Source organism: Ooceraea biroi, chromosome 13 (assembly GCF_003672135.1).
Source record: "Ooceraea biroi isolate clonal line C1 chromosome 13, Obir_v5.4, whole genome shotgun sequence".
Taxonomy (NCBI): domain Eukaryota; kingdom Metazoa; phylum Arthropoda; class Insecta; order Hymenoptera; family Formicidae; genus Ooceraea; species Ooceraea biroi.
Genome location: NC_039518.1, coordinates 7,111,846 through 7,135,620, shown reverse-complemented (window position 1 = coordinate 7,135,620; position 23,775 = coordinate 7,111,846). Strand labels below are relative to the sequence as shown.

General features: G+C 38.8%; 1 protein-coding gene across 1 annotated transcript; it reads right to left on the bottom strand.

The window, feature by feature from the left end:
* Positions 1 to 318: 318 nt before the first annotated feature.
* Positions 319 to 23,553, bottom strand: LOC105280618 (multiple C2 and transmembrane domain-containing protein). Its single transcript, XM_026974559.1, has 9 exons — positions 21,702 to 23,553; positions 18,590 to 18,738; positions 17,812 to 18,217; positions 13,920 to 14,062; positions 13,424 to 13,783; positions 12,328 to 12,457; positions 2,282 to 2,455; positions 1,693 to 2,018; positions 319 to 874 (listed from the first exon to the last, which is right to left on the bottom strand). Exons 1-9 carry the CDS (start codon positions 22,974 to 22,976, stop codon positions 781 to 783), a joined length of 3,057 nt encoding a protein of 1,018 aa, XP_026830360.1. The 5' UTR covers positions 22,977 to 23,553; the 3' UTR covers positions 319 to 780.
* Between the last annotated feature and the right edge of the window lie 222 nt (positions 23,554 to 23,775).

The window sequence follows — 23,775 nt, the reverse complement described above, 5'->3', positions numbered from 1 at the left end:
TTAAAGCATCTTCGCCATATACATGACATAACTTTCTATGAGCTTGCGCAGCGTTTTTCCCTTTTCGGAAGTAATAAAACAAAATATGAGGAAAATGTTCTTTTTGATTTTCCATTTTGAAATCGACGGCAAACAAACAATTGTTAACGAAATCGTGTACTTTCTTTGTCTAAAACAAGCTTGAACTGTGAGTTGTTAACCTACATAATGAATTTGCGGTTTAGAATGAAGTTAGTTACGTTTCAAGACATGTATGTCCATCTATTGGAAAAAAACGCAATTACTTTTTGGCCAACCCAATAGTTTCATATTTCTCTCTTTTTTGCTTTCTCGATTCAACACGGGATTCTTTAAGACGCGTAACATGCATATTATGTCGCAACACACGAGTTCGCGATTGAAGTATTCCGTTTCTTCATCGCATCACGTAACAGATCCGTAACCCATACTTTCATCATTTTACATGTTTTTTCGAAAATTAAAAATTTTTCATCATCAATCGTTTCTACACATTGCCGTTCGCCTATTGCTTCGAGACGTTCACTACGCATACGGTCGCTAACGACTGACGCTAGATTCAAGATTTCTTTCACGGCTTGAGGGAGATTGAGGGGGAGGGGCGGAGGAACGAGGTACAAAATGAAAGGGTGTTCAGTCTATGTCGATCACATCCATATTTTCCGCTGATCCCTTTCGCTGCCGCAGCTTCCGGCGCAGCAGGACCGCTTTTAGGATACTGGACGACCTAGGACCCGCGACTTCCGGCCGCGGGGAACTCTGCTACGCCGCTTTGTGCCTCTTCCTCTGCTCCCTCCTCGTGTTCGAACCGGGACTGCCTCTCTCGCAATCAGCTGTCGGCACGGGTTTCAGTTCTCTGCAAAAGGACACGCGTTCAGGCATCCCGTTTCTGAGGAAGCTCTTTTTGTCTCTCGAAAGAAACGACATCAAAGATAGTGATGATGACGACGACCGTACGATCTCGTTGATTTGTGATAATTTATGAAAACATTTGCCTGTGTAGTACTGAGAGAAATTGTACTTTCACTGTGTTAGCGTGCCTGATGTTTTAGGTATATTGTGCGTCTCTTCTCCCTGAGAAGGGGAGAAATGTGTATCGAGAAACTTATCTTGCAAGAAAAGTCTACAAGACACATGTCACGGATGACATGGAAGATAAATCTTTCTCTTGAGATAAGTGAATGTAAATAAATCCTGACGTTGCACATAAAATATCACAGACACATAATTAACATTTATTTTAGCGATTCTTATCATCAGAGATGTATACACAGATTGTTCATATAAAATTGTAGCAATATTTATTTTAACGTGGACTTACTGTGTCATGCTGTATTTATCTTCAAATAATCATATTTAGACACTTCTATGTGATTTGTCTAACATTCTGTGAATCATAGAACTTGTTTTTTCTTTATAACAATGTAAGAAAGTAAGACACTGAAAAGTGATAATTCTCGACTCACGCTTTTCTATTTCTCAGTTACAGAGAATATCAGAATAAGATACATGAAATCATACGATTGAGCTAGGCTTATCCGACATCATATTACACTCGAGTTTCCCGAAATATGTGCATGCATTTTTTACGTCTATAAACGGAAATCATATTATAATTCCGGAAGGTAACGAGATATGATTAATGTACGTTATCAAATCATACCGAGCACTCACCTATAATTAAGCAGCTCTTCGTCGTCAGGCACTCTGGATATAAGATCGAGGAGCTCGTTGTTGGGCACGGAGTGAGGCCTGAAGATTTTCCTAGAGAACTTGTTGACTCCCCAGCCGAGGATCAGATACCGGACAGGAATAAAGTACAACACGATCGCCCCCATGATCGCTAAGATCATCGCCAGGTAGCTCAAGTAGGGGATCGTGAAGTTGAAAAGGTTCTTCACTCTCTCACAAAGGCTAGCTATATAGCCGATCGAGTTTTGAACCGTCTGCGTGACCTCCTGGATCGCCTGCAAACGCTCCTTCAGACTTTTCTTCTCTTCCTAAAACCAGCGTCGCGACATATTTTTAATAACTTTGCGAGCCTAGTAAGAAAATTTTAAGACATAAAAACATTTTAAAAGCCTTTTAATTCAGTTACCTAATTTGTTTAAACTTTCAAAGCGCGTACTATCAATTTTTCAGACGTTGTTTAGAAAGATTTGCTTTTTAGATATTTTAATATTGTAAATAGCTTTCAAGTAAAATATCTAACCGTCTTAAACTGGTCATTGTGCATCTTACGGAAACGTAAAATGATGCTTACTTTGTCCTTGTCGTCTTCGTCGTCATCATCGTCCCCTGGCGTTGGCGGACAATCGTCGGACCCCAGCTCAATATGATCTTGAAACTGCGAACTTGCGTAAACTAATGGTGCACCCGTCACCGCAGCGACCTGTCCGTAAATCCAAGAATTGAATCCGTTTTTCTGGCGGCTAAGCTGATAGGTAGCAAAGAAAATTTGACATGCAGCATCACCAATAAAGAAATGAAGCGGAACGTAGCTAGCATCGCTAGCATGCGCAGGAGGGTCATTTTAAAGTATGCAGGGCGTCTTTAAATCTGTACATCCTCATGGTTGATGGATCTGCGGCAAGCATTGGATAGTAAAAAATATTGGGTCGTCCGGAAAGTTCGTGCCGATTTTGAAGGAAAATTCAAAGGCAACATTTTTTTATGTCGATAAATATTTATTGACTTATGTATGCACCGTTTTGTTTCACAACCTTTGTCCATCTTTCACGCAACTGGAAGATTCCATTCTCCCAGAACTTCTTAGGTTTCTCGGCGAAAAACTCCTCAAGGTGGTTTTTTATGTCGATCAAAGAGTTGAAGTTCTTGCCGCTAAGAGAATTTTGCAAAGACCTAAATAAGTGAAAGTCTGAAGGTGCAATGTCTGGTGAATACGGTGGGTGAGGTAGCACATCCCAGCCAAACTCCAACAATTTTTGTCGGGTAGTCAAAGAAACATGAGGTCTGGCATTGTCCTGATGGAACACGACGCCCTTCCTATCAGCTAATTCTGGACGTTTTTCCTGAATCGCTGTCTTTAATTCGTCCAGTTGCGAGCAGTACTTATCTGCATTTATCGTTTGGTTGTGCGGTAGGAGCTCACAATATAGGATTCCTTTCCAATCCCACCAGACACAGAGCATGACTTTTTTTGGATGAAGGCCGGCTTTCGGAGTGGTTAATGCTGGTACATTTCGCTTACCCCAGGATCTTTTTCGTTCTACATTGTTGTAAATGATCCATTTTTCGTCACCCGTCACTAATTGCTTCAAAAATGGTACGTTTTCGTTGCGCTTGTACAGCGAGTCGCAGATGGAAATGCGATCCATTAAATTTTTTCGGCCAAATTGTGCGGAACCCATACATCATAGCGACTTACGTAACCAAGCTTCACTACATGATCGTGGACAGTGGTTTTCGATATTTTCAGTATCTCTGCTAATTCACGTGTCGTGTAGCGCGGGTTATTCTCGATCAGTGTCTTGATTTGGTCATCATCAGTAGTAGAGGGTCTGCCCGAGCGTTCTTGGTCTTTAAGGTTAAAATCACCAGCTCTAAACTTAGCGAACCACTTACGTACGGTTCTTTCAGCTAAAGCGCCTTCTTCGTAAACAGAACATATCGAATTTGTTGCTTGTGAGGCATTTTTGCCTTTCCGGTAATAGAAAAGCATCAAGTGTCTAAAATGTTCTTTGTTTTCTTCCATTTTCAAAAGAGTACAAAACTGACACGAATCAATTTATCTGAAACAACTTTTTTCCTAAAGATGCGTTGAAATGTCACCTTTAAGCATATGTATATAAATCGTATGTTTTCAATAACATTGATATATTCAGACATGTTCCAACGCCATCTATTAAAAATCGGCACGAACTTTCCGGATGACCCAATAGAATATAGAAAAATAGAAATTTAATTAAAATCAATGTCTCAACATAGCGATTGATAATAAAGGAATTCAAAATCTTAACAGATCAAGTTTTGCTTAATTTTTTGCATGCTGTGCAAATCATAAAAAGTTCTACTTTTGCGACCTTTGGATTCGACAATTCGAGAAATATGTAACATATATTTGAAAGTGCATGCGATGTTCAATGCAAATAACATTGTTTAATTCTCTATACATCATGCTAATTATATTAAATCGAAATATTATACAGGGTGTTTCCTAAGTAAGTAGACAAACTTAAGGAGGATATTCCTTGGCTTATTTTAAGAAGAAAAGGTCATATAAACATATGTCCTAAACTGCTTTGTTTTCCAAAAAAAGTACATCACTGTTTTCGTTCACTTTTCGTTTATTATAGAACAGTTTGTGTTATTGCAAATGAAACAAATGAAAAACTTTTTGATTGGTCCTGTCCTTCTTCCCTTGAAACTTAACGGTGCTTCGTATCTACATTTTCTTGAAGATGAGCTACCTTTGGAAGATATTCCACTCATGCTCAGAAATAGAATGTGGTTTATGCATGATGGCGCTCCACCCCACTTTAGCTTAGCAGTTCGTCAATTTTTGAACAGAAAGTTTGCCAATCGATGGATCGGTCGAGGTACTCAAAGACCAAACCATTTATGGCCTGCAAGATCCCCAGACTTAAATCCAGTAGATTTTTTTCTATGGGGACAGCTTAAATCTTTAGTTTACGCTACACCTATTCAAAATGAAGAAGATCTCAGAAATCGCATAATAGATGGATGTGAAAGAATACGTAACACTCCAGGTATTTTTGAGCGTGTACGTCAATCGATGGAAAGGAGAGTCGAGGCGTGTATCATGGCTGCAGGTGGACATTTTCAGCAGTTACTGTGATGTTATTATTTTTCTTTTTAGTTACTATTTTCTTTTTCGTTATAATTTTTCTTTTTGGTTACTATTGTTTTTCATTTGTTTCATTTGCAATAACACAAACTGTTCTATAATAAACGAAAAGTGAACGAAAACAGTGATGTACTTTTTTTTGGAAAACAAAGCAGTTTAGGACATATGTTTATATGACCTTTTCTTCTTAAAATAAGCCAAGGAATATCCTCCTTAAGTTTGTCTACTTACTTAGGAAACACCCTGTATATAATACTGAAAGCGCAGAATTAAAATTTGGGTAAAGAATAAATAATGCAAAAGCGACGTACCAGATAATACTTCATGAGAATCAATAATGCTATCCCTGGTATCATGTACGGTTCGAAGTAGTAACATCCGAAAATAAAGATAACCAGAGCGATGATGCTCCTCGTCTTGCTTTCCCATTCCCAGCAGCTCCTAACCGAGGTAAGAAACGAGGGTAGCATCATAAATTAGTAAGACAATAAAAACTGAGAAGAAAGTATGTCAGTCCAATTCAAAATTTTTAAACTTTCTTTTTTAGGAGACATAGTATGAAAGATTTTAAACAATATTTTATCAAATTAGATATTTTTGCGCTTTAAGGGGGGAGCCTTCTTTAGAAGGCTGAAAATAAGGTATATTTTACGAATTGTTTTTGGAGAAACTATACAGCGGATCATTATAAAACTTTGATGCATTTATTAGTACATGTTTAAAGATGAAAAAAATTATTTTTTGATTTGAATATATCGCTTGTAGAGGTCGTCCTGGAGAAATCTTAGTGCAGCCGCGTCGCCGGCATTGCAAATTGGTCAGCATTCTCCTGCCTCCAAATTTCGTCTAAACTGAAAAATTGAAATATGTTCTCGTTATTTATGAATTCCCATCGTCGATGAACCAAAGAGAGAAGAAAAAAGTTGAAAAGTGTCAAAATGGAGGAGCTTAGAACACAAAAGTACGATTTTTAGGCAAAGTTTTTGAACTTTTTCATGCAAAAATAATTGTTTAACTTAATGTTTTTATGAATATTAAAGGTTCATCGACGATGGGAATTCATAAATAACGAGAAAATATTTCAATTTTTCAGTTTGGATGAAATTTGGAGGCAGAAGAATGCTCACCAATTTACAATGCTGGCTGCACTAAGATGCCTCCAGGACGACCTCTACAGGCGATATATTCAAATCAAAAAATAATTTTTTTTATCTTTAAACATGTACTAATAAATGCATCAAAGTTTTATAATGATCCGCTGTATAGTTTCTAAAAAAAAAATTCATAAAATTATACCTTATTTTCAACGTTCTAAAGCAGGCTCCCCGCTTAATATGATTTAATCAAAGGAAATATGATTTCAGTTTATTTAGTTAGTTATTGAAAATTCTTTCAATCGATCACTCACTGTATGTATTTTCCTATATCGATGAATATGACGATGATCGCTTTGAGCCTAAGGACGTTTCGCAGGAAGACCTGCCTCTTGAATTTCACTTCCGGCTCCATGTACTTCTTCTCCCTCGGATTGAGCGTTCTGATGCATGCCCGGAATACGTTCCATATGACCGTCATCTCTAAGAGGATTTGGGCACAACTGCCCTTCGCGCGACCCCTCAGTTTCTTGTCCTTCAATGCGTACCATCGTTTCTCCCCATTACGGATCTTCAGTAATGGTACCGCCACCTTCCCGAGAAACTCCACCTTGTGATCTCGATCTTCATCATACACCGTCACTTCCAGGACGGAGTTGATGTCCTTTACGTTGCTGATAAAAGATTGAAATTCTTTTTCTAACGTGTTCTCCACTTTAATATCTGATAACGCAATATCTGTCTTTCGTTAAAAGTGAATTGAGTAAAAGTGAAAAACATGAAAGAGACCTGAATTTAAATATTACTCACAAGGTAAAGATTTTTTGCCAGTTCGGCGCGAGAGTCTTATACTCCGTCTGCGTCTGCAATCTAGAATTTACGAGCTCCAACACGCAAAACGGATCGCTTTTACCGCCGAGATCGGCAGCTGCGAGGCCCTGCGCGCGATATACCTATAACAAGGCAAGCTATTTTAGACATTCGTAATACGAGATTCTGTAGAGAACTTATTTCATTTTGTGTCGTTAACATGAAACAGAAAATGAGAACAAATCTTTTTAGCAACGATTTACTACGATTAATGCAGAAAATAAGAAAATAGTTTAGAAGTACTTCTCGTACAAAAATTAATTTTCATTACGTGAGAACGTAAGAATCATCATATGCTCAGTACATTTTAAATTTTGAAACTTCTTAGAGGCAAATTCCAATTACCATTATCCCATTACCTGCACGATATCGAACATAAATTCGAATTTCTGCAAAATTTCAGCGACGCATTACAAGAGACCAAGTTTGTATAATATATAATATATTGGGTCGGCCAAAAAGTAATTGCGTTTTTTTCTAATAGATGGACATACATGTCTTGAAATGTAACTAACTTCATTCTAAACCGCAAATTCATTATGTAGGTTAACAACTCACAGTTCAAGCTTGTTTTACAAAAAGAAAGTACACGATTTCGTTAACAATTGTTTGTTTGCCGTCGATTTCAAAATGGAAAATCAAAAAGAGCATTTTCCTCATATTTTGTTTTATTACTTCCGAAAAGGGAAAAACGCTGCGCAAGCTCATAGAAAGTTACGTGATGTATATGGCGAAGATGCTTTAAAACTGCGGCAGTGTCAAAATTGGTTTACTAAATTTCAATCTGGAGATTTTAATGTGAAAGATGCACCACGCTCAGGAAGGCCAATCGAAATTGATGATGGCAAAATAAAGGCACTGATCGATTCCAATCGGCGTTTAACGACACGAGAGATTGCTGAGAATCTTAACATATCGAAATCGAGTGTTGAAAACCATTTAAAACGACTTGGATACATTAGTAAGCTCGATATTTGGGTAGCACATGAGCTCAAAGAAATTCATCTCACTGAGCGTATTGACATCTGCGATTCTCTTTTGAAACGTGAGGAAAATGATCGATTTTTGAAACGTATGATAACAGGCGACGAAAAATCGATCGTCTACAACAACGTCAAACGAAAAAGATCGTGGAGCAAGCGTGATGAACCTGCTGAAAGCACTTGAAAAGCAGATATTCACCAAAGAAAGATTATGCTGTCAGTCTGGTGGGACTTTAAAGGTATTGTGTATTTTGAGCTGCTTGCAAGGAATCAAACCATTAATTCAGACGTATACTGTCGTCAACTGGATAAATTAAACGATGCCATCAAACAGAAACGTCGAGAATTGGTGAATCGCAAAGGTGTTGTGTTTCACCATGATAACGCTAGACCACGTACAAGTTTGGTCACTCGTGAAAAATTGTTGCAGCTTGGATGGGACGTGTTACCACATCCACCATATTCGCCAGACCTGGCACCATCAGATTACCATTCGTTTCGTTCTTTGCAAAACGCCTTGAATGGTAAAACCTTGACTGCTGATGAGGATATCAAATCGTTCTTGGAATTGTTTTTTGCTGAAAAAGATAAGAACTTTTTTGAGCGCGGAATCATGAAGTCGCCTGAAAAATGGCAAAAGATAATCAAACAAAATGGACAATATATTGTTTAATAAAGTTTTTGTTTCCCATGAAACATTCGCCTTTTATTTATATTAACAAAAAACGCAATTACTTTTTGGCCAACCCAATATATGGCGAAGATGCTTTAAAACTGCGGCAGTGTCAAAATTGGTTTACTAAATTTCGATCTGGAGATCTTAATGTGAAAGATGCACCACGCTCAGGAAGGCCAATCGAAATTGATGATGACAAAACAAAGGCACTGATCGATTCCAATCGGCGTTTAACGACACGAGAGATTGCTGAGAATCTTAACATATCGAAATCGAGTGTTGAAAACCATTTAAAACGACTTGGATACATTAGTAAGCTCGATATTTCGGTAGCACATGAGCTCAAAGAAATTCATCTCACTGAGCGTATTGACATCTGCGATTCTCTTTTGAAACGTGAGGAAAATGATCGATTTTTGAAACGTATGATAACAGGCGACGAAAAATGGATCGTCTACAACAACGTCAAACGAAAAAGATCGTGGAGCAAGCGTGATGAACCTGCTGAAAGCACTTGAAAAGCAGATATTCACCAAAGAAACATTATGCTGTCAGTCTGGTGGGACTTTAAAGGCATTGTGTATTTTGAGCTGCTTGCAAGGAATCAAACCATTAATTCAGACGTATACTGTCGTCAACTGGATAAATTAAACGATGCCATCAAACAGAAACGTCGAGAATTGGTGAATCGCAAAGGTGCTGTGTTTCACCATGATAACGCTAGACCACGTACAAGTTTGGTCTCTCGGGAAAAATTGTTGCAGCTTGGATGGGACGTGTTACCACATCCACCATATTCGCCAGACCTGGCACCATCAGATTACCATTCGTTTCGTTCTTTGCAAAACGCCTTGAATGGTAAAACCTTGACTGCTGATGAGGATATGAAATCGTTGTTGGAATTGTTTTTTGCTGAAAAAGATAAGAACTGTTTTGAGCGCGGAATCATGAAGTCGCCTGAAAAATGGCAAAAGATAATCAAACAAAATGGACAATATATTGTTTAATAAAGTTTTTGTTTCCCATGAAAAATTCGCCTTTTATTTATATTAAAAAAAACGCAATTACTTTTTGGCCAACCCAATATATGGCGAAGATGCTTTAAAACTGCGGCAGTGTCAAAATTGGTTTACTAAATTTCGATCTCGAGATTTTAATGTGAAAGATGCACCACGCTCAGGAAGGCCAATCGAAATTGATGATGGCAAAATAAAGGCACTGATCGATTCCAATCGGCGTTTAACGACACGAGAGATTGCTGAGAATCTTAACATATCGAAATCGAGTGTTGAAAACCATTTAAAACGACTTGGATACATTAGTAAGCTCGATATTTGGGTACCACATGAGCTCAAAGAAATTCATCTCACTGAGCGTATTGACATCTGCGATTCTCTTTTGAAACGTGAGGAAAATGATCCATTTTTGAAACGTATGATAACAGGCGACGAAAAATGGATCGTCTACAACAACGTCAAACGAAAAAGATCGTGATGAACCTGCTGAAAGCACTTGAAAAGCAGATATTCACCAAAGAAAGATTATGCTGTCAGTTTGGTGGGACTTTAAAGGTATTGTGTATTTTGAGCTGCTTGCAAGGAATCAAACCATTAATTCAGACGTATACTGTCGTCAACTGGATAAATTAAACGATGCCATCAAACAAAAACGTCGAGAATTGGTGAATCGCAAAGGCGTTGGTGTTACCAATGAAACGCTAGACCACGTACAAGTTTGGTCACTCGTGAAAAATGTTGCAGCTTGGATGGGACGTGTTACCACATCCACCATATTCGCCAGACCTGGCGCCATCAGATTACCATTCGTTTCGTTCTTGCAAAACGCCTTGAATGGTAAAACCTTGACTGCTGATGAGGATATCAAATCGTTCTTGGAATTGTTTTTTGCTGAAAAAGATAAGAACTTTTTTGAGCGCGGAATCATGAAGTTGCCTGAAAAATGGCAAAAGATAATCAAACAAAATGGACAATATATTGTTTAATAAAGTTTTTGTTTCCCATGAAAAATTCGCCTTTTATTTATATAAAAAAAACGCAATTACTTTTTGGCCAACCCCTGTGTCGTTAACATGAAACAGAAAATGAGAACAAATCTTTTTAGCAACGATTTACTACGATTAATGCAGAAAATAAGAAAATAGTTTAGAAGTACTTCTCGTACAAAAATTAATTTTCATTACGTGAGAACGTAAGAATCATCATATGCTCAGTACATTTTAAATTTTGAAACTTCTTAGAGGCAAATTCCAATTACCATTATCCCATTACCTGCACGATATCGAACATAAATTCGAATTTCTGCAAAATTTCAGCGACGCATTACAAGAGACAAGTTTGTATAATATATAATATATTGGGTCGGCCAAAAGTAATTGCGTTTTTTTCTAATAGATGGACATACATGTCTTGAAATGTAACTAACTTCATTCTAAACCGCAAATTCATTATGTAGGTTAACAACTCACAGTTCAAGCTTGTTTTACAAAAAGAAAGTACACGATTTCGTTAACAATTGTTTGTTTGCCGTCGATTTCAAAATGGAAAATCAAAAAGAGCATTTTCCTCATATTTTGTTTATTACTTCCGAAAAGGGAAAAACGCTGCGCAAGCTCATAGAAAGTTACTGATGTATATGGCGAAATGCTTTAAAACTGCGGCAGTGTCAAAATTGGTTTACTAAATTTCAATCTGGAGATTTTAATGTGAAAGATGCACCACGCTCAGGAAGGCCAATCGAAATTGATGTGGCAAAATAAAGGCACTGATCGATTCCAATCGGCGTTTAACGACACGAGAGATTGCTGAGAATCTTAACATATCGAAATCGAGTGTTGAAAACCATTTAAAACGACTTGGATACATTAGTAAGCTCGATATTTGGGTAGCACATGAGCTCAAAGAAATTCATCTCACTGAGCGTATTGACATCTGCGATTCTCTTTTGAAACGTGAGGAAAATGATCGATTTTTGAAACGTATGATAACAGGCGAGAAAAATCGATCGTCTACAACAACGTCAAACGAAAAAGATCGTGGAGCAAGCGTGATGAACCTGCTGAAAGCACTTGAAAAGCAGATATTCACCAAAGAAAGATTATGCTGTCAGTCTGGTGGGACTTTAAAGGTATTGTGTATTTAAGATATTCCACTCATGCTCAGAAATAGAATGTGGTTTATGCATGATGGCGCTCCACCCCACTTTAGCTTAGCAGTTCGTCAATTTTTGAACAGAAAGTTTGCCAATCGATGGATCGGTCGAGGTACTCAAAGACCAAACCATTTATGGCCTGCAAGATCCCCAGACTTAAATCCAGTAGATTTTTTTCTATGGGGACAGCTTAAATCTTTAGTTTACGCTACACCTATTCAAAATGAAGAAGATCTCAGAAATCGCATAATAGATGGATGTGAAAGAATACGTAACACTCCAGGTATTTTTGAGCGTGTACGTCAATCGATGGAAAGGAGAGTCGAGGCGTGTATCATGGCTGCAGGTGGACATTTTCAGCAGTTACTGTGATGTTATTATTTTTCTTTTTAGTTACTATTTCTTTTTCGTTATAATTTTTCTTTTTGGTTACTATTGTTTTTCATTTGTTTCATTTGCAATAACACAAACTGTTCTATAATAAACGAAAAGTGAACGAAAACAGTGATGTACTTTTTTTTGGAAAACAAAGCAGTTTAGGACATATGTTTATATGACCTTTTCTTCTTAAAATAAGCCAAGGAATATCCTCCTTAAGTTTGTCTACTTACTTAGGAAACACCCTGTATATAATACTGAAAGCGCAGAATTAAAATTTGGGTAAAGAATAAATAATGCAAAGCGACGTACCAGATAATACTTCATGAGAATCAATAATGCTATCCCTGGTATCATGTACGGTTCGAAGTAGTAACATCCGAAAATAAAGATAACCAGAGCGATGATGCTCCTCGTCTTGCTTTCCCATTCCCAGCAGCTCCTAACCGAGGTAAGAAACGAGGGTAGCATCATAAATTAGTAAGACAATAAAAACTGAGAAGAAAGTATGTCAGTCCAATTCAAAATTTTTAAACTTTCTTTTTTAGGAGACATAGTATGAAAGATTTTAAACAATATTTTATCAAATTAGATATTTTTGCGCTTTAAGGGGGGAGCCTTCTTTAGAAGGCTGAAAATAAGGTATATTTTACGAATTGTTTTTGGAGAAACTATACAGCGGATCATTATAAAACTTTGATGCATTTATTAGTACATGTTTAAAGATGAAAAAAATTATTTTTTGATTTGAATATATCGCTTGTAGAGGTCGTCCTGGAGAAATCTTAGTGCAGCCGCGTCGCCGGCATTGCAAATTGGTCAGCATTCTCCTGCCTCCAAATTTCGTCTAAACTGAAAAATTGAAATATGTTCTCGTTATTTATGAATTCCCATCGTCGATGAACCAAAGAGAGAAGAAAAAAGTTGAAAAGTGTCAAAATGGAGGAGCTTAGAACACAAAAGTACGATTTTTAGGCAAAGTTTTTGAACTTTTTCATGCAAAATAATTGTTTAACTTAATGTTTTTATGAATATTAAAGGTTCATCGACGATGGGAATTCATAAATAACGAGAAAATATTTCAATTTTTCAGTTTGGATGAAATTTGGAGGCAGAAGAATGCTCACCAATTTACAATGCTGGCTGCACTAAGATGCCTCCAGGACGACCTCTACAGGCGATATATTCAAATCAAAAAATAATTTTTTTTATCTTTAAACATGTACTAATAAATGCATCAAAGTTTTATAATGATCCGCTGTATAGTTTCTAAAAAAAAAATTCATAAAATTATACCTTATTTTCAACGTTCTAAAGCAGGCTCCCCGCTTAATATGATTTAATCAAAGGAAATATGATTTCAGTTTATTTAGTTAGTTATTGAAAATTCTTTCAATCGATCACTCACTGTATGTATTTTCCTATATCGATGAATATGACGATGATCGCTTTGAGCCTAAGGACGTTTCGCAGGAAGACCTGCCTCTTGAATTTCACTTCCGGCTCCATGTACTTCTTCTCCCTCGGATTGAGCGTTCTGATGCATGCCCGGAATACGTTCCATATGACCGTCATCTCTAAGAGGATTTGGGCACAACTGCCCTTCGCGCGACCCCTCAGTTTCTTGTCCTTCAATGCGTACCATCGTTTCTCCCCATTACGGATCTTCAGTAATGGTACCGCCACCTTCCCGAGAAACTCCACCTTGTGATCTCGATCTTCATCATACACCGTCACTTCCAGGACGGAGTTGATGTCCTTTACGTTGCTGATAAAAGATTGAAATTCTTTTTCTAACGTGTTCTCCACTTTAATATCTGATAACGCAATATCTGTCTTTCGTTAAAAGTGAATTGAGTAAAAGTGAAAAACATGAAAGAGACCTGAATTTAAATATTACTCACAAGGTAAAGATTTTTTGCCAGTTCGGCGCGAGAGTCTTATACTCCGTCTGCGTCTGCAATCTAGAATTTACGAGCTCCAACACGCAAAACGGATCGCTTTTACCGCCGAGATCGGCAGCTGCGAGGCCCTGCGCGCGATATACCTATAACAAGGCAAGCTATTTTAGACATTCGTAATACGAGATTCTGTAGAGAACTTATTTCATTTTGTGTCGTTAACATGAAACAGAAAATGAGAACAAATCTTTTTAGCAACGATTTACTACGATTAATGCAGAAAATAAGAAAATAGTTTAGAAGTACTTCTCGTACAAAAATTAATTTTCATTACGTGAGAACGTAAGAATCATCATATGCTCAGTACATTTTAAATTTTGAAACTTCTTAGAGGCAAATTCCAATTACCATTATCCCATTACCTGCACGATATCGAACATAAATTCGAATTTCTGCAAAATTTCAGCGACGCATTACAAGAGACCAAGTTTGTATAATATATAATATATTGGGTCGGCCAAAAAGTAATTGCGTTTTTTTCTAATAGATGGACATACATGTCTTGAAATGTAACTAACTTCATTCTAAACCGCAAATTCATTATGTAGGTTAACAACTCACAGTTCAAGCTTGTTTTACAAAAAGAAAGTACACGATTTCGTTAACAATTGTTTGTTTGCCGTCGATTTCAAAATGGAAAATCAAAAAGAGCATTTTCCTCATATTTTGTTTTATTACTTCCGAAAAGGGAAAAACGCTGCGCAAGCTCATAGAAAGTTACGTGATGTATATGGCGAAGATGCTTTAAAACTGCGGCAGTGTCAAAATTGGTTTACTAAATTTCAATCTGGAGATTTTAATGTGAAAGATGCACCACGCTCAGGAAGGCCAATCGAAATTGATGATGGCAAAATAAAGGCACTGATCGATTCCAATCGGCGTTTAACGACACGAGAGATTGCTGAGAATCTTAACATATCGAAATCGAGTGTTGAAAACCATTTAAAACGACTTGGATACATTAGTAAGCTCGATATTTGGGTAGCACATGAGCTCAAAGAAATTCATCTCACTGAGCGTATTGACATCTGCGATTCTCTTTTGAAACGTGAGGAAAATGATCGATTTTTGAAACGTATGATAACAGGCGACGAAAAATCGATCGTCTACAACAACGTCAAACGAAAAAGATCGTGGAGCAAGCGTGATGAACCTGCTGAAAGCACTTGAAAAGCAGATATTCACCAAAGAAAGATTATGCTGTCAGTCTGGTGGGACTTTAAAGGTATTGTGTATTTTGAGCTGCTTGCAAGGAATCAAACCATTAATTCAGACGTATACTGTCGTCAACTGGATAAATTAAACGATGCCATCAAACAGAAACGTCGAGAATTGGTGAATCGCAAAGGTGTTGTGTTTCACCATGATAACGCTAGACCACGTACAAGTTTGGTCACTCGTGAAAAATTGTTGCAGCTTGGATGGGACGTGTTACCACATCCACCATATTCGCCAGACCTGGCACCATCAGATTACCATTCGTTTCGTTCTTTGCAAAACGCCTTGAATGGTAAAACCTTGACTGCTGATGAGGATATCAAATCGTTCTTGGAATTGTTTTTTGCTGAAAAAGATAAGAACTTTTTTGAGCGCGGAATCATGAAGTCGCCTGAAAAATGGCAAAAGATAATCAAACAAAATGGACAATATATTGTTTAATAAAGTTTTTGTTTCCCATGAAACATTCGCCTTTTATTTATATTAACAAAAAACGCAATTACTTTTTGGCCAACCCAATATATGGCGAAGATGCTTTAAAACTGCGGCAGTGTCAAAATTGGTTTACTAAATTTCGATCTGGAGATCTTAATGTGAAAGATGCACCACGCTCAGGAAGGCCAATCGAAATTGATGATGACAAAACAAAGGCACTGATCGATTCCAATCGGCGTTTAACGACACGAGAGATTGCTGAGAATCTTAACATATCGAAATCGAGTGTTGAAAACCATTTAAAACGACTTGGATACATTAGTAAGCTCGATATTTCGGTAGCACATGAGCTCAAAGAAATTCATCTCACTGAGCGTATTGACATCTGCGATTCTCTTTTGAAACGTGAGGAAAATGATCGATTTTTGAAACGTATGATAACAGGCGACGAAAAATGGATCGTCTACAACAACGTCAAACGAAAAAGATCGTGGAGCAAGCGTGATGAACCTGCTGAAAGCACTTGAAAAGCAGATATTCACCAAAGAAACATTATGCTGTCAGTCTGGTGGGACTTTAAAGGCATTGTGTATTTTGAGCTGCTTGCAAGGAATCAAACCATTAATTCAGACGTATACTGTCGTCAACTGGATAAATTAAACGATGCCATCAAACAGAAACGTCGAGAATTGGTGAATCGCAAAGGTGCTGTGTTTCACCATGATAACGCTAGACCACGTACAAGTTTGGTCACTCGGGAAAAATTGTTGCAGCTTGGATGGGACGTGTTACCACATCCACCATATTCGCCAGACCTGGCACCATCAGATTACCATTCGTTTCGTTCTTTGCAAAACGCCTTGAATGGTAAAACCTTGACTGCTGATGAGGATATGAAATCGTTGTTGGAATTGTTTTTTGCTGAAAAAGATAAGAACTGTTTTGAGCGCGGAATCATGAAGTCGCCTGAAAAATGGCAAAAGATAATCAAACAAAATGGACAATATATTGTTTAATAAAGTTTTTGTTTCCCATGAAAAATTCGCCTTTTATTTATATTAAAAAAAAACGCAATTACTTTTTGGCCAACCCAATATATGGCGAAGATGCTTTAAAACTGCGGCAGTGTCAAAATTGGTTTACTAAATTTCGATCTCGAGATTTTAATGTGAAAGATGCACCACGCTCAGGAAGGCCAATCGAAATTGATGATGGCAAAATAAAGGCACTGATCGATTCCAATCGGCGTTTAACGACACGAGAGATTGCTGAGAATCTTAACATATCGAAATCGAGTGTTGAAAACCATTTAAAACGACTTGGATACATTAGTAAGCTCGATATTTGGGTACCACATGAGCTCAAAGAAATTCATCTCACTGAGCGTATTGACATCTGCGATTCTCTTTTGAAATGTGAGGAAAATGATCCATTTTTGAAACGTATGATAACAGGCGACGAAAAATGGATCGTCTACAACAACGTCAAACGAAAAAGATCGTGATGAACCTGCTGAAAGCACTTGAAAAGCAGATATTCACCAAAGAAAGATTATGCTGTCAGTTTGGTGGGACTTTAAAGGTATTGTGTATTTTGAGCTGCTTGCAAGGAATCAAACCATTAATTCAGACGTATACTGTCGTCAACTGGATAAATTAAACGATGCCATCAAACAAAAACGTCGAGAATTGGTGAATCGCAAAGGCGTTGTGTTTCACCATGATAACGCTAGACCACGTACAAGTTTGGTCACTCGTGAAAAATTGTTGCAGCTTGGATGGGACGTGTTACCACATCCACCATATTCGCCAGACCTGGCGCCATCAGATTACCATTCGTTTCGTTCTTTGCAAAACGCCTTGAATGGTAAAACCTTGACTGCTGATGAGGATATCAAATCGTTCTTGGAATTGTTTTTTGCTGAAAAAGATAAGAACTTTTTTGAGCGCGGAATCTTGAACTTGCCTGAAAAATGGCAAAAGATAATCAAACAAAATGGACAATAGATTGTTTAATAAAGTTTTTGTTTCCCATGAAAAATTCGCCTTTTATTTATATAAAAAAAACGCAATTACTTTTTGGCCAACCCAATAAATTATTACATTACACAAACTTGGTGCACTTTCAAGAAACTTGCGCTCCATTGTTCGCTACGATTCAGACGCTAATCGTCTCTAATTACCTTCACCGTCAGATGACCCACGTCGCGTATCCTCTGCAGGGTGTTCACAATGGAGTAACGTTGCACCAGTTGCGTACGTTCTACCGGCGTTTCTTCGTGTGCAGCCAGATCGCTGATCGTCTCGCTGGCCGTGGTGCCGCTTATCGTTAACAATAAAAAGATATTGCCCGAACCATCCTCGAGCTCGCGCCATAATCGATGCGTGGTCTCCCGCTCCAGAGCCGCCAGATCGATCACCGTCCTGCCCATCAGATCGTCTTGATGGCTCCTGTCCCTGTCCCACACCGTCACTTCCAATTCTTGTCCTAGATACGGGTCCTCATAGAGATGGAGATCAAACTGCTCCAACCAAACTGGATTTAATGTCTTATTAACGACTTTCGACTTGTACTTCTCCGTGCCCAGTCTGCAAATTAGAACGCGAGGTTTTTCTAACGAAACTTCCGATGGATGATCATGGTCTGAATGGCTAATGCTTTAAACTTTAATTTAGTTGTAAAATCAATTTAGGTGCTATTGTAAAGTATGGAAAGTACAAATAAGCTGGATATATCAAGTAACTGGATCGAACTAATTGCGTTATTCATAAAATTGTTTAAATAGATCCGAGAATTTTTATGAAAGATAATTAGCGGAAAATATACGTTACTATCATTTTGTAGTAAATTACTCGAAACAAATTATTCATGTGCATTTTTTATCAGTTTGTAACAACGATAGGTAATCAGAACGTTTACGTGCTTTACGTACATATTTCTATAATATTGAATTCACATACCGAAACTTTACGTAAGGATCCGATAAGCCGTCGATGTCCATGGGCAACAAATTCTTCGCCTCCACGAGCACAATCGTCACCACGGAGCTCCATATCTGTGATTTCAGTCGTCTATTCACGTCCGCCAATCGATTGGTCCTCTGGAAATACTGCAACGTGGAAAAATGGAACTTTAAATAAAATGATCGCTATTGAGCCAGACGCGAAACATAATATAAAACACGATTATTGAATATTTTAATTGAATACGGTAACAACGGCGCATATAAAACGTTACAATTATTTTATTTCTACAATCAGTTAATTAATTCTTATTAAAAATATGGCAACATTTCTCAGAATAACAATTTTATGTTATCATTATCGATGATACTATTATCTTGTAAAAAACAGAATTAGCTATAAGTTACAAGATTAACAACCCAGGTAACAAGGTGACGTCTAATAACATCTTAATGACGTCTTAATGACGTCACCTTGCTACTTGGGTATATTATTTAAAAAATGCATTTGATATTTAAATAACAAAACGACTCATTTATATGCATATTATACAGTTAAAATATTCTGTAATCAACGCATAAATGGATCTATTAAATTTCATGGTGAGGACAAACGTGACGCTTATCCTGCAGCAGCCGGTTCCGACGAAATATTGGGTCATTAAGTATGAAACTTTACAAATAGAACATAAACTTTTGCATTTTTTGGCACATGGACATGATTTATTTTCAATCGAAGTATGCGCCCATGTTATCTACACGCTTCTGCCATTTTAGTGGTAGTTGGTCTATGCCTCTACTATAGAAGCCAGGAGTACGGGAATCGATGAAGTCGCGGAAGGCTGTTTCGACTGCCTGTTGAGAATTGAAGAATTTTCCCACCAACAAGTTGTCCAAATTCCGGAAGAAGTGATAGTCGGTAGGTGATAGATCTGGTGAATATGGTGGATGACGGAGAGTTTCCAATTCCAACTCCTGTAGCTTTGCCACGGTCAGTCGTGCAGTGTGCGGTCAAGCATTATCATGCAACAGGATTGGCATTGACCGATTGACCAATTTCGGTTGTTTAATAGCAAGTTGTTGCATCATTTCGTCCAGTTGCTTGCAATATACTTCAGCCGTTATCGACGTACCAGGTTTCATAAAGTTGTAGTAGATAACACCTGACCTGGACCACCAAACAGTCACCATAAGCTTCTTCTGTGTAATGTTGGGTTTCGCGTGATGTCTCGGTGGTTCATCAGCGTTCAACCACTGATGTGAGCGTTTACGATTGTCGTAGAGTATCCACTTTTCATCGCAGGTGACAATTCGATTAAAAAAAGATTAATTTTTGTGACGGGAAAGCAAAGAAAGGGAAGCCTCTAGACGTTGCGCCTGCTGCGCATCGGTCGATTCGTGCGGGACCCATTTGTCCAACTTCTTTATCTTACCAATTGCAGCTAAATGAACCAATATGGTGGGTATGGAAACATTGAATATCGATGCCAATTCACGTGTACTTTGAGATGGATCGGACTCTACTACGGCTCTCAAGTGATCATTATCCACCTTCGTCTTTGGTCTTCCACGTGGCTCATTAGCGAGGCTGAAATCTCCATCTCTGAAGTTTTTGAACCAATTGCCCACCGTTGCTTTAGTAGTTGAACCTTCACCAAATACAGCGTTGATATTACGAGCTGTCTCCGACCCTGTGGTTCCACGGCGGAACTCATATTCATAAATCACACGAATTTTGCACTTTTCCATAGTTCTATAAAAAAGAATCCACCAATAAAACTAATGAAGATATTTGAACAAACAAATATGACATTTGAAGAGTGAACATACATCTATCACACTAACCTAACCTGATACTGACGTCTGGCGTCAAATTTGAGGTAACAAATGTTAAAGATGGCGCTTTTACATTTGTAAAGTTTCATACTTAATGACCCAATATACAGGGTGTCCCGGGTTTTAACCGACAAACTGCGGGAGCATATTCTACTAGTGGAAATAAGAAAAAATTCTTATATCGAGTTTGCTTAGAAATGCTTTTTTACAAAGTTATAAACCAATATTGAAAAGAAATATGAGATAAGTAACAACGGAACATAGTGTAGAATTTGCAAGGTCGAAGATGTTCACATGTATTCATGTTCACTATGTTGAAACGATTCAGTATGATTGTTACTTTCACAACAGTAGCCGTTAGATTTCAATCGTCGTGTGAACTAGCAATTACTATCAGAATGCCAAAAGTGTTTTCAAATGAGGAATACACTGATATTCATTTCGTGTACGGATTCTGTGACGGAAATGCACGAGCTGCCGTACGAGAGTTTCAACGTAGATTTCCTAACAGGAGAGTACCAGATAGTTCTGTGTTTAGTAATACCCATTTGCAATTACGTAATTTGGGTTCATTTCGACCTATGAATGAATATGATGATGTTCGTTCAGCTCTAAGACACCGACGACGCTCGGAAAGAATCTTAAATCTTCGCCAAAACAGCTGGATACAGTTAGGCGGTTGTCCATCGCACTATGCTAGACAAGTTAGAAACTGGTTAGATGAACATTATTCTCATAGGTGGATTGGTCGAGGAGGACCGGTTTTCTGGCCTCCAAGATCGCCCGATTTAACGCCTCTTGATTTTTATTTATGGGGAACTTTAAAAAATAAAGTTTACAGTACAGAAGTAATCTCGCTTGAAGATTTAAAGCAACGAATTACTAATTCAGTTACTGAGATGCAACAAAATTTTCAGGAATGTCGTACCGTAACAAATTCTGTACTACGTCGATGCCTAGCTTGTATCGATGTGCAAGGACAACATTTTGAAACGCGTCACTAAATCATTGCGTAGATAATTTTTATTTTTGTGAAAAAATCCGTTGTTACTTATCTCATATTTCTTTTCAATATTGGTTTATAACCTTGTAATAAAGCATTTCTAAGCAAACTCGATATAAGAATTTTTTCTTATTTCCACTAGTAGAATATGCTCCCGCAGTTTGTCGGTTAAAACCCGGGACACCCTGTATAGCCGCATATATCACTCGCTTGCGGTATTAACCCAGATTTGTCCCGTACGGGAAAGAATAGTATTCGCTTCTATGACTACCCTTTGAATATCTTCCATCTTTTCCTTGACGTTATCCTTCAGCTTGTCCAGGAGATCACAGCGCTTCACCTCCTTCACCCCCAACACCTCCGGATCGATCAGTACGTTCGAATTATTCTCCTCTCTCACGCGCGACGGAACGTCGGCTTCCTGTTTCTTCAGTTGCGCGATTGCGCTCGCCGGATCGAACTGGTTAGACCTTGATGAACCAGCCCGGTCACGCAATCTCCGCAAATGTGTCATTAGTCTGTTCTCCAGGCTCGAATCGTCGATCCTCGTTGTCGTCGTTTCTCTACTCTCGATCCTCGGTTCCTCGTCCTGCTCCTTCGCTGGCGTGAACTTGAAATCGTACGTAGACATGGTAGACTGATCGTCATCGTGCTGGCAGTGCGTGACGGCGTAGCTAGTGGAAGGCTTGCAGCGGTCGACGATCCATGCGTCGATCGGTTGCAGCCACGAATGTTTCTCCACGTTCTCTCCCCAAATTCGCTCCACTTGATTCTCCACTAACTTTTCTATCGTTTCCATCTTCTGCTCCAGGGTGCTTCTCAGCTTGCTCTTTGGCTTTCTCGTCTTGACCCTCGATCCGATCTCGGCCGATCGCCCCTTCGAAGCAGTCCCGTTCAGTGATCGTTGATCGAACGATGGTCTCTCACTCTCAACGGTGCTCGAGTCCTCCTCTTGAACTTCCGCTTTAGCTACTGTCCCGGTGAACAGTCCGTCGGTCACTTCCGCTTCGGTCGCCTCCGATCTAGAACCTTCGCTTGCGGATTCCTCGATCGCTTGCTGCACTTCTGATCTCTCCTTCGTGAAGTTTGCCTCTCTCAAGTCCTCTTCGCTGCTCTCGGCAGCATTGCTCTCCGCTTCGGAGATGTTCCTCTCGGTTGTCTGACAACGTGATGAGGTGCGATCGATTGCCGGCACCGCGACAGGCTTCCTTCGGCGGTCCACGGGAGGCTGCCGCTGTAATCTTCGGACAGGCGCGACAACGTCGGATGATCCATCGATGGACGCCTCGTTTACTTTGTCGGCTACGCCATTCGCGTTGGATATTACGCGAGTTCCAGACGCGCCGGGAGCGGGATCCATCATCGTCGATGCGACACCCGTTTCGAACACGATGTCAATCTTGGTCGTGACATCGGTCTCCGGGGCAACTTTGACCTCGGCCGTAATACTAAATCCGTTCTCAGAGTTCGATTCGGACGAGAAATCTACATCTGCGACAATCGCGACCGAATTCTTCCTCAATGTGACGTCAGTTTCGTCTGTCATCTTGATCCTGATGTCGAGTCGAGACTGAATATGTGTTTGACTTTCAGTCTGGTAGCACCGGTGATGAAGTCTGATGATATGATATTTTTAAGACTCTTCTTTGAGAAGGAAGAAGCATTTTGACTCACATTTAATAGCAGGTTTCAGAACGATATTCCTCTCCCTTTGTCTTGTCGAGGCAATTTCTACTACTTTCGTGGATAATTCCTCCGATTTCCTTAGGCCAAGGTTAACGCGAACCTGGTATCACCTTTCGCTCAAGCAGCGTGTATTCTTTTTCGTTGCAGCTAATGGACTCGCGTCATGAAGGAACGAGACACCGGAGACAGACCGGAGACCGCGTCAAGAGTTTGCTTTACGTTTGTGAGTGCTGTCAGCTTATTGCAACTCACAATAGAATGTTGAAGTAGAATTTTGCATGAGAAAAGCGTCGGTCATCTGATGAATCGCACAATACGACACGGACATGTAAATGATATTCGCAGGCGATGACTCGGCATGAGCAATGTTGGCGAACGAAATATTGGGTTGGTCGGAAAGTAATTTCGTTTTTCACAAAGCGATGTCGTTAGTCGCGTTCCTCGATACTTAACCTTACTGTAAGCGGCAAATTCGTTTTATATTTTGACAACTGACATTTCAGACGTCATTTAGTATCTTATTGTGTTGCGATCTGTCAAGTAATTGTTTTTTGGCATCACATCAAACATGGAAAATCAAAGTGAGCATTTTCGTAATACTTTGCTTTTTTACTACCGAAAGGGTAAAAATGCAGTGCAAGCGAGAAAAAAATTGTGTA